Source organism: Myxine glutinosa, chromosome 2 (assembly GCF_964187855.1).
Source record: "Myxine glutinosa chromosome 2, kmMyxGlut1.1, whole genome shotgun sequence".
Taxonomy (NCBI): domain Eukaryota; kingdom Metazoa; phylum Chordata; class Myxini; order Myxiniformes; family Myxinidae; genus Myxine; species Myxine glutinosa.
The window spans coordinates 108,258,605-108,275,986 of record NC_136262.1 but is presented as its reverse complement, the minus strand read 5'-3'; the positions used below and the strand labels follow the sequence as shown (position 1 = coordinate 108,275,986).

General features: G+C 42.7%; 2 protein-coding genes across 3 annotated transcripts in view; both read right to left on the bottom strand.

Annotated features, from left to right (window-relative positions):
- The window catches only part of LOC144890862 (uncharacterized), an 812,162-nt gene that overhangs the window by 476,926 nt on the left and 317,854 nt on the right, over positions 1-17,382 (bottom strand). The window lies entirely within an intron of this gene.
- The window catches only part of LOC137421444 (rho family-interacting cell polarization regulator 2), a 105,091-nt gene that overhangs the window by 23,818 nt on the left and 63,891 nt on the right, over positions 1-17,382 (bottom strand). For both annotated transcript variants that reach the window (XM_078771396.1, XM_078771397.1), the window contains 4 exons: positions 16,846-17,017; positions 13,077-13,215; positions 11,229-11,393; positions 10,275-10,415 (listed from right to left, as the gene is read on the bottom strand). In XM_078771396.1, the coding sequence (XP_078627522.1) occupies positions 10,275-10,415; positions 11,229-11,393; positions 13,077-13,215; positions 16,846-17,017 (617 nt within the window). The remainder of the gene's footprint in view (positions 1-10,274; positions 10,416-11,228; positions 11,394-13,076; positions 13,216-16,845; positions 17,018-17,382) is intronic.

The window sequence follows — 17,382 nt, the reverse complement described above, 5'->3', positions numbered from 1 at the left end:
GTATTGAAGAGGAGGTCAATAATGTATACAAGGAAAAGGACTGGGCCGAGGATGTTGCCTTGAGGTACACCATTCTCTACCGGGAGAGGATTCCATGAAAACTTATGCACTGAAAGCAAAAGTGGAGGAAGTCTTCAAATCAAGAAAAGAGGAGGCCTTGCATGCCGCACGTAGAAAACTTGTCAAGCAGAGCAGAGTGTCAGACTTTTGAACACCCAATATATATCCAGAGATGCTGCCCTGACTTAGAGAAAGAGAGAGAGCAGCAAATCCTAAATTAAGTGATCGGAGCAGAAACTAAACGGATGGTCATAGATCAGGCTATTTCAGCAAGAGGAAAGACAATGTGTTATGGATTCGTAACTTCCGTTGTTGTGGTTTTCACCCACTGGACATATTTCTGATATTATGTACGATTATTATTCTCAAAAGGTTTATTATTCATGAACAGTTATCTAAAGTTAAAAAGGCTAACTTTAAATGATACCGGAAACCGAACCGGAAGACGACGGCAGAGAAGAGGAAGAGGGGTGGCGAGCAAAGTCGGAGAAGACACGTGACGTCGAGGCTCCGTAGCAAGCGTGGTCTACCGAAAGTCACGAGGGAAGTTTGAGTTCCTTGAAAGGACATCCGGCGATAGGAATTATCTGCGGTCAGGTTTGGGCGCTGGGAAGTGAGAAATCTGCGGTCAGGTTTGGGCGCTGAGATTTCGACGAATCATCGCCTAGTCGCATCGACTCAAGTAAGAGCCGTCGGCCATTTTGAACCTCGCGCTTCGGACACCTACAAAGGTTTTGCTTCACGTCAGCTTTACCCCGACATCCTACCGTCTGTCGGGGATGTGTGTGTGCGACCGCTTCGTCTCCAGTTACGTTGCGGTTTGCTGAGTGAGCGGTGAAGGTGCTCCTCTGGAGGGCGCCTTTGTACAGTTTCGGCAGGGCGATTGCCATTGCCATCTGTACGCGATTCGGGTCTCGACTGGAGAGCGAGATTCGGGCTTCGACTGGATATCGTTTTAGCGACCGCTGGAGCGAATCACCTTCGCCTTGGAAAAGGTTATAGAGACATTGAGGAGTGTCCTGTTCACTCGCTGGGAGCGCAGTGAGTTATCTGACTTTAGTGATGCTACCATCCTAAGCGATAAGGTATAGAGTGCACTCTTAATTGCCATTTGTTGTACCGTTATTCTTGTGTGTGATTTTTAATACATTATCTGTGCATTTATAATCATGGGTGTGGTCTCACTATTGATTTCTAACACAGAATAACATATTTTTCTGCCGGGGCTCCTCTCGGGGTTCGGAGGTTTACCGAGACCAGGAGGTCGGTGAGGAACCCGTAACAAATGTTACCTGCAATTTGAGATTCCATGGCTTTTCTTACAAGTGGAGGTAAGCTACAAGGCCTGTACATTTTTGCACTCTTCTTGTGCATAAGGGGTGATTTTGGATCTCTTCGAAGCAGATTCTAGGCATCGGAAAGTGACAGACAAGCTGAAGAAGAGCAGACAGAAAATAATCGACAGCAGCAGAACAGGATTTGAGAGCACTATCACTAGTGCTACCTGGGCCCTTCAGGCAGCATCATCAAAGCTGGACAGACGTTTCTCTACCTCTTCGTGTGAAAATAAATCACAGCATCAAGGAGGTTAAAATAAGAGCACAAGGAGATCAACTCGGGATAGAATTTTTCATGACACTTGCATCATGCTCCCTAATCATGAGGATAGTGCTCAGATTTATATGGAAAGACATCCTGATTTCATCAGTTCTAGAGTAAATTATTTGTAATAATTTACACTGAAGGAGACCGGGCTCCAGCAGAATACGGATAAAAGGATGGCAAGGCACAAACTCGTCCGAGAAGATGTTTATTCGTAAAACCAACTCGAGAACACTGTAAAGCCCGTTTATCGGGCTGCCTTATAAAGCATAACCAGAAACCGAAACCGAAACCGAAAGCCACGCCTCTCAAGCGAGGCGTGCTTCGGTGGTCACGTGATCCACAGGTGTATCTGATTATACCCGCACGCGCGGCACGCTTTGGCGGTCACGTGACCAGCCACTCTGGCGCCGTGGATCCCCGCCGGTGACGTCACCGGCTGGAGCAAGGAGATTCTGATGCCGGTCTTGCTTGGGGGACCCATGGGTCGCTACACATGCCCCCCCAGAATGGACTTGGTCCAGGGAAGGTCAACCTGAGGGGGGTCCAGATGACCTGACCGAAACGACCCCTGGCCAGTCGCGGGGGGGGGGGGGGGGGTCCGGTGTGGTGGTGGGTGGTCGGACGGGGGGTGCAGGCAGGGGGGGTCCGGTGTGGTGGCGGGTGGTCGGACGGGGGGTGCAGGACGGGGGGCGGCCGAGGGGCCGGGCAAGTCCTCAGGGGAGGCTGCCGAGGTTCCTCGCGGGCCTCCCGAGGTTGCAGTGCGCGGGGGCAGTGCCGAGAAGGCTCGAGCGGTGCACGCGAAAAGCTGGTGAGCCAACCGAGGGGCTGGTCCAGGCCTCGGGGGAGGCTGCCGAGGTTCCTCGCGGGCCTCCCGAGGTTGCAGGGTCGGAGAAGTAGTTGCGGTTGTAGTTGTAGGTGCGCGAGGGTGACGAAGCGGCCGTGCCGCGAACGTCAGTGCGCGCGAAGGCGACGAAGCAGCCGTTCTGCCAACGTCAGTGCGCGCGAAGGTGACGAAGCAGCCATGCCTTCGGAGGGTCTTAGAATAGCTTCGCCCCTCCGGTCGTAGAGGAGCCGAGCGCGGTGCGCGAACCTCATAGTCATGGCCGTCGTTGTTTCCGAAACTCCGGCATTTCGAAACTGCGCCCGAAGCCGTGCGGGAGAAGCCGGCGTCACCAGCTTAGGTGGCTTCCCTGGCTAGGGCGTGCTTGCCGTGTCCATTCGCAGCCCCCGCATCCGTGCGGGGGCAGTCAGGGTTGCGTGTTCAAATTCGGGGTCACCAGTGAAGGAGTCCGGGCTCCAGCAGAATACGGATAAAAGGATGGCAAGGCACAAACTCGTCCGAGAAGATGTTTATTCGTAAAACCAACTCGGGAACACTGTAAAGCCCGTTTATCGGGCTGCCTTATAAAGCATAACCAGAAACCGAAACCGAAAGCCACGCCTCTCAAGCGAGGCGTGCTTCGGTGGTCACGTGATCCACAGGTGTATCTGTTTATACCCGCACGCGCGGCACGCTTTGGCGGTCACGTGACCAGCCACTCTGGCGCCGTGGATCTCCGCCGGTGACGTCACGGCTGGAGCAAGGAGATTCTGATGCCGGTCTTGCTTGGGGGACCCATGGGTCGCTACAACACTACTTTAAAATGTCGATCACATTGTTTGTGTAACTTCACAATCTGAGGTCCCAAGCACTAGTGAGTTACCTAACTCATTGAAGAAGGGTTGATGCGTATCAATTCTTATTTGCAAATAAGGCGAAGGTTGTTAAACCCCATCGAACCCATCAAACTAAGAAAAGCTTCGAGTATTATTGGACTATAAATATTTTAATATCTAGAGTAAAATTTTTTACAAAGCCCCAAAAATTGAACATTCACACAACTGTATTACAAAGTAAACTAGAAAGAGCAATCAGAGATTGCAAACCCTCGCCAGGATGTATTTTCAGTGTTTTTTTAAAGGCTTTTGTGTTAAAACAAATATGGCGGCCAAACCACGTGACCGATGACGTCATCATTATTATTTTTTTCTCCACCAGTTTATGCCGACATGACGCTCAAGAAATTTCATCTTGATCGGATGAAGTTTTGTACTTGTCGAATTATGACGGTATAATGGAGGCACCTATGACATCATCAACATATTTTATTCCCCATGGAGAGTTCTTTGCAATGAGCAATGAGCAAAATCAATTTTTTCTATTCAGCGCTTTCGGAGATATAGAGGTGCAAAGTTTTTTTGGTTTTTCCAAGATGGCGGCTGAACCACGTGACCTATGACGTCATAATTGTCATTAAAACATTATCCAGGTGGAGTTGCACCAATGGTGAAAATTTCCTGTCGGACCAACGGTTGCAGAGAAAATCATATTTATTCTGTGTGGACAAACAGACAGACAAACAGACAGACGGACAGACAGACAGACATACAGACAGACAAACGGACTCAAATGCAATACCCTCTCCTCTGGCGAGGGTAATTATTACCTCCACCACCGAAGGTGGACGGAGGTTACGTTTTCACTCCTTTTTGTATACTGAATCGAGGCTCGTGAAAGAGCTAACATTTACTTCACAAACAAATCAACCAGACAAACAAAATATATAAAAAGAGGGAGCGGAAGACAAGATGGGGAGAGAAGGGGAAGCACACAAACACAACATTTGAGAGCAGGGAGATGTGTGGAAGGGAGAGGACTTGGGGGGAGGAGGCGTGGGAAGGGGGAGGGGGGGAGGGAGAAGTATAAAACACAAGGACTTCCAGGACAGAAGTTGGTATTTCAAAAAAGTGGATTTGGGGTGAAATTAGCGGGGGTAGAAAAGATCAAGGCTTTGGATGGGGGAAGATAAGAGACGGTGGTGAACAGCTGTTTTAAAGACCTGGAGGGTGGAGTGGGATTGAAGAGAGGGAGGGAGTTTGTTCCAGAGGCGGGAGAAAAGAGGAATGAAGGAGTGAAGGTGAGCAGAGAGTCTTGATTTTGGCAGTTTAACCATAAGAGGGTTGCAGGCAGATCTTGTGCGACCTGTAGGAATATTTGCGGGACACAGCCCAGAGCGAGCTGGGGGGGCAAGGCCAGAGAGGAGTCGGTAGAAGACGGAAAGACCACCAACCTGCCTGCGGTGAGTGAGTGAGAGGCCCTTGGAGTTAGCTTCATCGCGGTTTGGTTGTTTGTAAGCAGGATATCTGAAAACGTGGGGGACGCATTCGGAAGAAGCTTGGTGGACAGGTTGGGTGTGAGACAAAGACAAATTGATTCGATCCTGGTAAAGATTTGGATCCGGATAAGAGAATTTTAAAAAGTGAATCTTCAACATTGAGACATGGGGCAACAACCTATACATAGCAGGATATCTCACAAAATTATGGATGGATTCAGACAAAACTTGGTGGATGAGGTGGGTAGGTGACAAGAACAAGCCGATTAGATTCTGATTATGGTCCGGATGCAGATCCAGCCCATCAGTAAGCAACAAAACGTGAATTGTAGAACCTGGCGAGGGTATGCGCTCTACCGAGTACCGAGTGCTCAGTAGGAGACAGGGTTTTGCAATCACTTCTGTGTGTCTGTCTGTGTATGACATAAAATTTCAATTTACCATTTGAGTTTTGTCATCAAATTTTCTACAAAGCTTTATTATGAGAATGTGGAGAAGGCAAATATATAATTTGGTCAAAAGGTCAAAGTCACATAAAATCGTCAATTTTCATCCAAGTGACGTGAAAATAAAAAAATTTGCATGAGTCACTAAATTGGTACACCAATCAAAAGCTACAAGTCGATTGTTTTTTTTTAGATCAAAAGGTCAAAGGTCAAGGTTGTGTAAAATCAATAATTTTCACCAGATTGACCTGAAATTTAAAGAATTTGCAAATCGGGTCACTGAATTGGTTCACTAATCAGTTATTTTCAGCATACGTAAGTAGAAGAAGAAGAAGAAGAAGAAGAAGAAGACGTCTGAATACAAATGGACAAGGATGGGCTTTGCATTTACAGATGGTTTCTAGTTTTTCATGTATTACATTTGTCTCACAATGGAAATGCTTACATTGCGATCTGATTGACAAAATATGTAGGCAATCAAATATCTCGTGTGATTTAAATGAAATTGTTTTTGAACTTTGAAATTGGCCCCAAACGCCCAAAGGTCATACCGAGATGGAGCATTTGTAATCCACGATGATATTTCTGAAAGAATGATGACTCGTGTAAAGGAATAATTGTGCAATATGAGAAAACAACAGTTCAAAGCAAAAAGTGCATCAACTGATCAATCTCAAAATAAATTTGACTTCGGCTTTATTACAGAGTTCGCCTTTCCTTGTGATACTTTGTGCAAGCCAAATATAATCAGGATTCGAACATATGAAGTAGATTAGTTATTCGGTCATTTGTGCTGCTCAAATCTCCTTCCAATTTGCCGCAAATATTCACACGACTGAAAATTGTGTTTAGCGTAGGCCACTTTGCTGTTCTCGTCAAGGATCTTCGAGCAGCATAAATTCCCTGACACCGCTCGTGATGGTGGGATCACAGGTTCAAATCCCATAGAATGCTTGTTCATCAATAATGGCAGGGGATACATTGCGATTGAGCAGTTGTGTTTCAATCATCATTAGGGCTAAAACACACAATACGCTATTTTCAAAATGACGTAATCTACCCCAGAATGCCAGTGTGCATGCGCAGAAACTTTCGGAAACTACCATTTTCAGGACGAAATAAAATGTATATTGTGTGTCCGAGATAAGCATTGGCATCTTAAATGGCTCATAAAGCTTCTAAAATAAGTCAAACAATCTTGGGAAAGTATATAGAGAAAGGACTATGCCTCTGCACAATGAAAAACTTGGAGAACTTTCTCAGCTCGCTGAATGGGCTCATCGTTCAAACTTCTGATCACCTGGGTTGGTGCAAGGCCCAAATGGACGGGCATGTGCTACCCAACCCAATGAAGAATCGTTACCAATGAATCTGGATTAGGTGCTTCTGAACACCAATGGGAAGGACATATCTGGAGCTTGTGCATGTGCACTGTGCAGGGTAAGTTTATTTACTATTAATCATGTTGGGAGGAGGAGCTCTACGGGATCTGTGAAGACTGTTGTAAATACTGTATACGTATTTTGTTTGGTTCCGAGGCCATAAGATAAATTATACTCGATTTTTGCATCTATTGCTAAAAGTTGGAGAGTATGTGTGTGTCTGTAGGTGCCTGTGGGTGTCTGTATGTGTTATAGCCATGGTCAACGCTAGCATGTAGCTTATTAAAAGATAATCGTATAAAGACGACTCCTCTCATCCATGGATATTTCTCGGATTCCTATATATCCGCGAGTCCTATTTGCATATATGAACACAACAATTATGGTCAACCATTCTGAAATTGCCACTCTTTCATTTAAATGCTGAAAATTATGTTTAAAAGACTATTTGAATCACAGATTTTGGGATAGTAATGGCAGGTTAAAAGTGCCCTGAGAGCAGAACTGAGTCTGTGTATACATACACAAACACACACACAAACACACACACACACACACACACACACACACACACACACACACACACACACACACACACACACACACACACGCCCCATACGCAAAAGGCCTCGTTTAGCATTCAAAAGTTATTTCATAATTCGCGTATTGAGAATATATGGAGCAGCTCGCGATGGTGTGGTTTCTGCAGACCACAATTTGGATATTTGTTGACAGCTGAGACTTAACACAACAACCAATGTTTGTAAAAACACTGCAGGGTTCAAAAGTAAAATCAACTTGAGGATCTTCCAAGTCAGAGGGAGAGGAAAAGGGAGCCAGATAAGAGCAGGAAGAGTGGTAGTGAAGTTTGAGAAAGGGGAATTTGATGGAGACAAAGGCAGTTCTGGAGAAAGAGAGAGGAAAGTTTCACCCCGACACCCGGATTTTTCCATGAAACTAGATTCTATTTTTTAATCCCCCAAATTCACCCCAGATTACAAAAAGAAGGTTGGGTTGGGAGGACAGGAGTAAGTCAAAGTTTGCTGAGAGCCCCATACACGGTGTTACCCATCACTTGGAGGACAATAGATCATGCAAGTAAATAAGACAATGCTACAGACAATGCTACAGACAAGACAATGCTACAGAGATGGACAGTGGACACGGATCGAGAAGTATTACATAAGGATTGTGGGAGGGTATGGGTGGAACAGGGATTCTGGGAAAGGACGCATCTGATGCAGACCGCATCACCATGCCGCAACACTGCCCCACTGGTATGAGCATTTGATCTATTAAAACATTTCAAAAATAACTAGAAAGGGAGATGTGTGAATGCAGCACATAGTGTGAAAGAAAAGTTTCTTTTCGGCACAACATTTAGAAATGTGTCAGAAACCTGTAGGGAGCGATCCATGTCCAAAGCCTCACATTTTAAGGAATATTTTTATTTTGCTGATGACACCATTAAGACAAAAGGAGGTGTCCATGACTAAATCTCGAAACTTTTTGGCTTGAGCAATGGTCCCTTGGTGTCCTAATGTTTAAAGATTATCTTGCTTTCTCTAAGAAAAGGATAGGAGCAAATATGATGGATGTACACGCACGCTGCTCCGCATGGAAGGGCCACAAGGCACTCGTACTGCAAGTAGCTCCAAACGATGCTTTCTTTAAATTTATGCATATAATTTGCCTATTCTTAACTGCATATTTAACTTGGAGGGTTACTCCTTAAATTTGCTTATAAAGCAGAGGTTATATCAATGGTTGTGTCCATCTGGGCCGAAATGCTCTCAGTATTGCTGACGTATATTAATTACGCTATGGTGTACAGCGTGTGTTCACAACCAAACTTCAGCCTAAGACCTCCCTACGTGCTTCACAAATTTCTCATCCACTCCATAGAGGCCAAGAGTGTTTCATTTTTGTGTTTTCCCTGATTTTGTTATAGAATGAAGAAGTGATTCTAGCTTTGCGAGCTACCTTCAATAGGCCTGCTCTCCTACTGCCCGGTGGGGATGATGCATTTATTGCGCGTCTGCGTTCCATCCGATGAACGTTAAGGTGCGCTTTTTCTCTTACTATAACTTAATAAAGCACAACATTTGATGTATTGCCTGGTGTAAAGTGGCGGTATGTTAATGCTGTACTGAATTTGTGGTGTGCTAGACGCTAGGGGTTTGCCTTCCATTTGTTACCTTCCAAATAACTCAATGAATGCACTGAATGAATTTGTTCAACATAATGGAACTCCACTGCACTGTGATCAATCTGTTGTTGTGATTTCCTCTTTCACAAGAACCTGGAGAGAAAGTAAACGCTTTAGCCAAACATTTGCTCGAACATTTTAGGGCCAGCTATACAAGGTTGCATTGTACGTAGTTGCAAGGATGCTGGACACCATTTTGCAAAAAAAAGGTAAACTAGAAAGAATCTGAAAATGCAAAGCCCATCCACATCCGTTTGAATTCAGTCGTCTTCTTCTTCTTCTTCTTCTTCCATTTGCTAAAAATAACGGAAACAGTTTTACAAAAAATATAAAATGAAATTTTTTGATTTTAGGCAGCCTTGACCTTTGAGCTTTAGATCTAAAAAAATCAGCTTCTAGCTTTTAATTGGTCATCCAATTCTGTGACCCAATATGCAAATGAATTAAATTTCAGGTCAATTAGACGAAAAAATACGATTTTATGCAACCTTGGCCTTTGACATTTTGATCTAAGAAAAAAATAATTGACTCCTACATTTTGATTAGTGAATCAATTCGTTGACCCGATATGCAAATTCCTGAAATTTCAGGTCAATCGGGTGAAAATTGGTGATTTTACGCAACCTTGACCTTTCACCTTTTGATCTAAAAAAAACAATCAGCTTCTAGATTTTGATTGATGAACCAATTCAGTAACCCGATATGCAAATTCTTAAAATTTCAGGTCAATCGAATGAAAATTGATGATTTTATGTGATGCTGACCTTTGACCTTTTGACCAAAATATTAATTTTCCTTCTCCATATTCCCATAATAAAGCTTTCTTGAAAATCTGATGATAAAACTCAAATGGTAAATTGAAATTTCAGGTCAATCGAATGAAAATTGATGATTTTATGTGATGCTGACCTTTGACTTTTTGACCAAAATATTAATTTTCCTTCGCCATATTCTCATAATAAAGCTTTGGTGAAAATTTGATGACAAAACTCAAATGGTAAATTTAAATTTTAGGCCAATTGAATGGAATTTATGATTTTAGATGATGCTGACCTTCAACCTTTTGACCTTTTGACCAAATTATTAATTTGCCTTTTCAGTATTGTCATAATAAAGCTTTGGTGAAAAATTTATGACAAAACTCAAATGGTAAATTAAAATTTCAGGTCAATTGGATGAAAATTGATGATTTTATGTCATGCTGACCTTTGACCTTTTGAGCATTTGACAAAATTATTAATTTGCCTTCTCCATATTATCATCATAAAGATTTGGTGAAAATTTGATGACAAAACTCAAATGGTAAAAAGGTTACAACCTGGACAGGCAGCCAGACACACACAAGTGATTACAAAATCCCATCTCCTGCTGTGCATAGGATGGGTTAAACAAGAAAGAAAAAAAATTCACAACTCACTTTCTCTTGCCCGACGTTCAATGAGGTCTTGCAGACCCTCGGGAGCCTCCCTTTCGAGATAAATCATAAACTGGAATAAGGTTATAGTGCCTGGTTCATTCTCCATATGGTCCCGCATTCCTTCCATTAGTCCCCACATCACTGTGCAAGAAAGAAACAGAAGAAGGGGGCAAGAAAGCAGACATAGTTAAGGGAGGCACAAAAATGTTACTGATTCAGAATTATCCGACATTGAATAGCAGTTGCTGCAGATCCAGTGTTGCTGCTGCAGATCCAGTGTATAACTCGATTATGACGATCAAATTGGGATGCCCTCGGGGTACATACACTTGCCTCGAGGCTGTCTCGCCCCGGTTTGAATCCCGACCCACCTATACAACCAGTAACGACAGGTCGCACATGGAATGGTGATGATGAGCGATCATCATATTTAGGGCTTTTGTACACCCATGGAAAAGTAGATCTCTATGCTTCCATATAGGACAAACCGCTTGGAGTCTTTGCTCCTGCCGCACGATGTGTGCAAGGAACGGATTGCATGCTCTCCATTGGTGATCCACAATGGCAGATATAAATTTGAAATGACGAGACCATTCATCTTTTGGGGATATCTACTTATTACATACATAAAGAAGAGGGGGGGTTTGGAAAAAAAAATGATAATGGGAGCATAAGGAGGGAAGAAAAAGAAAGCGAAGGAGTAAAGGGAAGGACAAAGTGGAATTGGATCCAAACGTGCACGATTTGGTGTGTGTAATATATAAATGTGCTCCTGAGATACTTTTTTCCACTTAAACCTGCTTTGAACATTAACCAACTACACATACACTGAAGTTGAATTGTCATCAACAAATCTGATATTTAGGGCAATTACTTTAACATTTATTTACAAGACTGAGTTGTAGTCACAAAGTTAAGTATTGGCATATGATATAATGAGGACAGGAATACTACCTTCCCCAAGTAGGACCAAATGTTCCTTCTGCAGTGCAGGCTCAAGGTATGCTCTCAGGTGATGCTGGACGGTGTCTGACCGCTGGTGGTAGAATGATGTCCCTGGTAAGCAGATCTCATTCCAGAGGGACAGGAAACCTCCATTGCCTCCAGTGTCGGGATAAACTTCAGGGGGAGAAACAACACAAAGAATCGGATAACAAGGGTTTCAAGATCATTAAACCTGTCTGAAAACAAAACTTGGCCACATAAGGCAGGTGCATAAAATTAAGATTATTTAAAATTGCGAAATGTTGATCATGCATATAACCTCTTATTTTAGACATTGAGGGAGTGAGTGCATTAAATGTTTCTGAACATTAAACAGTTGCTTCAAATTTTTACCCTGCGCTCACGAAGCGAAAAGCAGGGTTCGGTGATCGGTTTCGTGCGTGCGTATGTGTGGCGTACGTGTGTCTCTGCATTTTTATAATTCATTTTCTCAGCAACCGTTGGTCCAATTGACACGAAATTTTACCCTTAGAGCGCCTCCGCCTGTAGATTTTTTAAATGATAATTATGACGTCATATTGTCACATTGTACAAGCCTGGTGTTGGCTTAGCGGTTAGGGTGCCGGCTTGGGATCCTATGATCCTGAGTTCGAATCCCGGTCGATCGTTGAATTAACGCCAGGGGGGTTGACTCAGCCTGTCATCCTTCCGAGGTCGGCAAATTGAGTACCAGCTTGCTGGGATGAATGATCACGGTGTGTACCCCGGTTTAGAATAGGTACACCGTATCCCTGCGCTTGCGACTAAGGGTTGGCGCCAGGAAGGGCATCCTGCCATAAAAACATTGCCTCAAACAGGGAACCATGATCGTCATGGGACCCGCAAGGCTAACCCCCGCTCTAGCAGGGAAAATGGCCTTAAAACGATCATTCATTCATTCATCCATTGTCACATTGTACAGGCGCTATCTTGAAAAAAACGAAAAAAGTTTCATGTCGATATCTCCGAAACCGTTCCATGGAAAAAAATTGAAGCGTGGCTCATTATAAAGAACTCCGCATGCGGGACTAGAACGGTACTCGGTGGAGCGCATACCTCCGACAGACTGAACAGTTTGTTTTGTATCCCATGATAGGCCGGATCTGGATTCGGACCTGAACCAAAATCTAATCACCTTGTTCTTTTCACCGAACCAACTCGTCCACCAAGTTTAGTCATAAGTCATCCATAACTTTTTGAGATATCCTGCTATGTATCGTTTTTGGCCCTATCTCCCAATGGTGAAGAAACACTTTAAAAATTCTACTGGCTGGATCCGAATCCCGATCTTCACCAAAATCTAATCATTTCGTCCTTGTTACATACGCTACCACTCTGCCAAATTTCATCCAAAACCGTCCACAACCTCTTGAGATATCTTGTTCACAGACAGACAGACAAACAGACAGACGGGGGTGAAAACATAACCTCCATCCACATTTGGTGGCGGAGGTAATAAGTGTTGTTAATGATGACGTCATTGGTGCCTTAATTATGACGTCATAATTTGACAAGTACAACTCTTAGTCCAATCAGTTCGACATTTCTTGAGCATGATCTACACAACAATTATATTGGAGAATGTAAATTTCTGATGTAATCGGTCATGTGGTGTGCCAGCCATATTTGTTCAAAGAAAAAAAAAAAAACCTTTAAAAAACAGAAGAGTTGACTCGCACTAAGTTGACTGCGTGGGGTAAGTATTCTATGAATTCAATGAGATGAGTTCAATGAGATGAGTTCAATGAGAGTCTCCAGACACTATAGAGTATGCAAATAAAATATATTGAGCTTCAGGTCAATTATTTGGGGACGAACCGTTGTGAGCCTTCACTGGACGCCCAGCAGTCGTCTTCATCGTCCCCTCTGCTAGCAAGCGCAACACGTTGGCCTGGCCATCCAGAAGCTGCATGACACGAACCTCTGGAGATTTGAGGGAGCGGCAGCGGCGGAGCCTCTAAGAGAACATCACAGTTTTGCTGTAAATAAAATATCAACGAGAAAGCATCTGAAAATGCAACGCCTATTCACTCTTAATCCTGTTGTAATCATATGTCTTCTTTTACTTCTTCTTCTGTATTCTCCAAATAACGAAAACAGGCAAAAAAAAACTAGACCGCCACTCAGTAGAGCGCATACTCCCGCCGTGGGTCAAGTTGGAATAGTACGATTTCACCAAAGTTTGAGGGAGTAGTTCAGTGACAACACAAGACAAGACAACACAAAACAGACACTGCACAGATATATATATATATATATATATAGAATATAATGTTTAAAAAAAACAAGGCAATTTCACTTACATTTTCGGATTCAGCGTTCAATTCTATATAAGTGAGTGTATTTTGAGGCATGTGTGACTTCAAATAAAATTGTAAGCCAGGAAAACGTTCGTTTCATTCCTTAGGGATACAACATGTAAAACTGGCCCAAACGTGAAAACAAAACTCGCTCATTTTAGGTCGTACAAGCCAATGCGACCACTCATTCTTCTGGGAAGAATCCCGTGCACATGCTGGTCACACTTATAAGTCACCTACGTCTTTATAAGTTCATCAAATACTGACACCGCGATTGACATTCACTGAGTTAAATGTTGATATCTCTTCTGAGGTAAAAAAAAAAAAACAGTTTTAAAGCATTATACGTATCAAACGATACATTTTATGAAACGGGGAAACCTAATACACACTTTGGTGGTTTTAAAATGACAGAATATGTCTTTATTAGAAAAAAAATAAATGAAAATTGAAGACGATGCTGCTAAGAAATACACCGCTCTAACGCATAACCACGAGTTTAAACTACATTTACAACAAATATGAAAACTATTTTCATATCACAATGTGAAATATAGAATATATAGAAGATAATGTTTAAAAAAAATATACCGCTCTAACGCATAACCACGAGTTTAAACTACATTTACAACAAATATGAAAACTATTTTCATATCACAATGTTAAGTATAGAATATATAGAAGATAATGTTAAAATAAATGAGCCCTGTCTTCAAATGGTAAAAAAATCCTTCAAAAAATTCCTGGATCCGGAATAATATACTGAGCTTCACCAAAAACTAATCAATTCTTCCTTATCCCAAGGGCAATCATCCCACCAACCTTCATCCAAATCCGTTCAGAACTTTTCCAGATATCTTGTTCACAAACACACGAACACACACACACGGACGGACACGATCGAATGCATTACTCCCTGGTGGGAGTAACTAGAACGGCACTCAGTAGAGGGCACATACCTCCACCTTGTTGGCCATATCACTTAATGGTGAATAAATAATTCTCATATCCGAATCCATATACAGATCTTCACCAAAATCGAATCGATTCTTCCTTGTCGCACACCCAACCTGTCCAACAAGTTTCGTCCAAATCCATCCATAACGTTTCGAGATATCTTGCTATGTATCATTTTTGGCCCTAACTCCCAATGGTGAAGAATCACTTAAAAATTAAATAATTCTCATATACGAATCCATATTAAGATCTTCACCAAAATCGAATCTATCTGTCCTTGTCAGACACCCAACCGATCCACCAAGTTCCGTCCAAATCCGTTCACAACTTTTTGAGAAATCCTGCTATGTATAGTTTTGGCCCGATCTCCCAATGGTGAAGAATTACTTCAAAATTCTAGTAGCCGAATCCGGATCTTCACCAAAATCTAATCATTTCGTCCTTGTGACATGCCAAAACATCTCTGCCAAATTTCCTCCGAATCCGTGCTCAACTTTTTGAGATATTTTGTTCACAAACAAACAGACAGACAGACAGGGGTGAAAACATAACCCCATCCACCTTTGGTGGTGGAGGTAATTACAAAATGAAAATTGATGATCTTATGCAGCTTTTAACTTTGATTTTTAGATCTAAAAAAATAATTAGTTTCTACCTTTTGATTGGTGAACCGATTCAGTGACCCAATATGCAAATTCTTAAAATTTCAGGTCAATCGGATGAAAATTAACGATTTTATGTGACGCTGACCTATGACCTTTTTACCGTTTGACCAAATTATTAATTTGCCTTCTCCATATTCTCATAAGAAAGCTTTGTTGAAAATTTGATGACAGAACTCAAATGGTAAATTTTAATTTCAGGTCAATTGGATGAACATTGACGATTTTATGCGATGCTGACCTTTGACCTTTGACCTTTTGAGTAAATTATTAATTTTCCTTCTCCGTATTATCATAATAAAGCTTTGATGAAAATTTGATGACAAAACTCAAATGGTAAAAAAGTTATGGCCCAGACAGAGACACACACAGACAGACAGACAGACAGACACACACACACACACACACACACACACACACACACACACACACACACACACACACACACACAGAAGTGATTGTAAAGCCCCGTCTCTCGCTGCACATGGGGACGGGCTAATAAACCACAGGTTTCAGTTTTTTGGGGGGTTTTTTGGATACAAGATCGAGGCTCGTGTAAGAGCTAACATCAATCACACAAAAAAACCGGACAAACAAAACATACAATAAAGGGAGCGGGAGACAATATGGGGAGAGAGAGGGAAGCACACAAGTACAACAGCAGAGAGCAGGGACAACGGAAGATCTGTGGGAGGGAGAGGGGTTGGGGGAGGAGGCATGGGAAGGGGAGGGGGGTGGGAGAGGTATAAAACACATGGACACTGCTAGAATTTCCAGGAAAGAAAGAAGTCGGTATTTCAACAAAAATTGGATCTAGGGTGAATTAACGGGGGTAGAAGAGATCAAGGTTTTGGATGGGGGAAGATAAGAGATGGTGGTGAACAATTATATTAACACTTATGCCACATCATACTTCATATTCGACATATTTTTTCTTCTTTTTAAAGGCAAACCAATTTCATACTGCATATTTAATGGGAACATGCTTTGCAAAGGCAATCGGAGACTCCAAAGAAGCTTCCAGAAGATTTAATGAAACTATAAATGTCATGTCCATAATGGCACGCTTCAAGTTCTTCTTTATCGGATGTCTAATGAGAGGTTTGAAGATTGGCGGAATTCTGAGATTCAGACTTTCAGGCAACGGCCCCGCAGATCAATGAAATTATGAAATTGATCCCAAACCCATGCGTTCATTGGCAAGATATCAATAATATTCGGGAGAAAAACCAAAATCAGAGCATCGCACATAACCATCAACTGCGACATTGATCTCAATTATAAACATGCTTCATGCATCACGGCCATTCAATAGCGAATTACATTTATCTTTCCGAAGAGTGGAAATTGGCAATAAAACCCGAGGACTTCTGAGAATTGAGGCCCGAGGTGAAAATGTTTCCTGAACTTACCTCTTTGCAACTTAAGTGGAGGCTCCGGAACGCGCATCTATTTAAGTTTATCTTGTAGGAATCTAGTTTCGAGAGCAGCAAGCATACGTTTTTGAAGCAGTAATTTCATTTGACTCCATCTCCGGGGAAGGAAAAAGCGGATTTGAACAAATGTTGGTTGGCACCTTTGCTCGCGCCCGCTTCGCGGAGATCTTTCACGGCACGATAAAATTGTACGATGTATGAAGGCAACAGGAACGTTTGTTGTTTCTCGTACCTCAAGCAGACGCAAGATATACTGCATGTGCTCCAACAAGGCCTGATCCAGGCCTTCATCTCCCGTCGTCATGGGAACGGGGCTCCCATCCACACTCGTGCCGATCCCTGTGTCCTCTGTCAGGGCAATGCTCGTCATTCCGCTGCTGTTGCTCTGAGACTCGGAGTGGTACCTGTGCCAAATCGAGTAATAAAGGTCAGTACTGCCCCGGAAACAGTGCAACCATACGCAAGGAACTTTGATGGAGGAGGAGGAGGGCGCCATTAGGCCCATTAAGCCTGCACCATTTCCTAAATACGCTGCTATCGCCACTACTTCTAGATTCTCGTCTAACTCAGTTATAAAATTATATCTCATGTTTCTGATGTCACTGCCTTTCCAGCGTGACTCATCCATACATTTTCTACCATCTCAGTGAAACATCGTTACCTTACTACTGTCATAACACTTCTTCTTCACTCTGAAACCCTGTCCATTCTGCTAAAAATCTTGTTTGCACTTATTTTCTTTATACTCTTCATTATCTGAAACATTCCA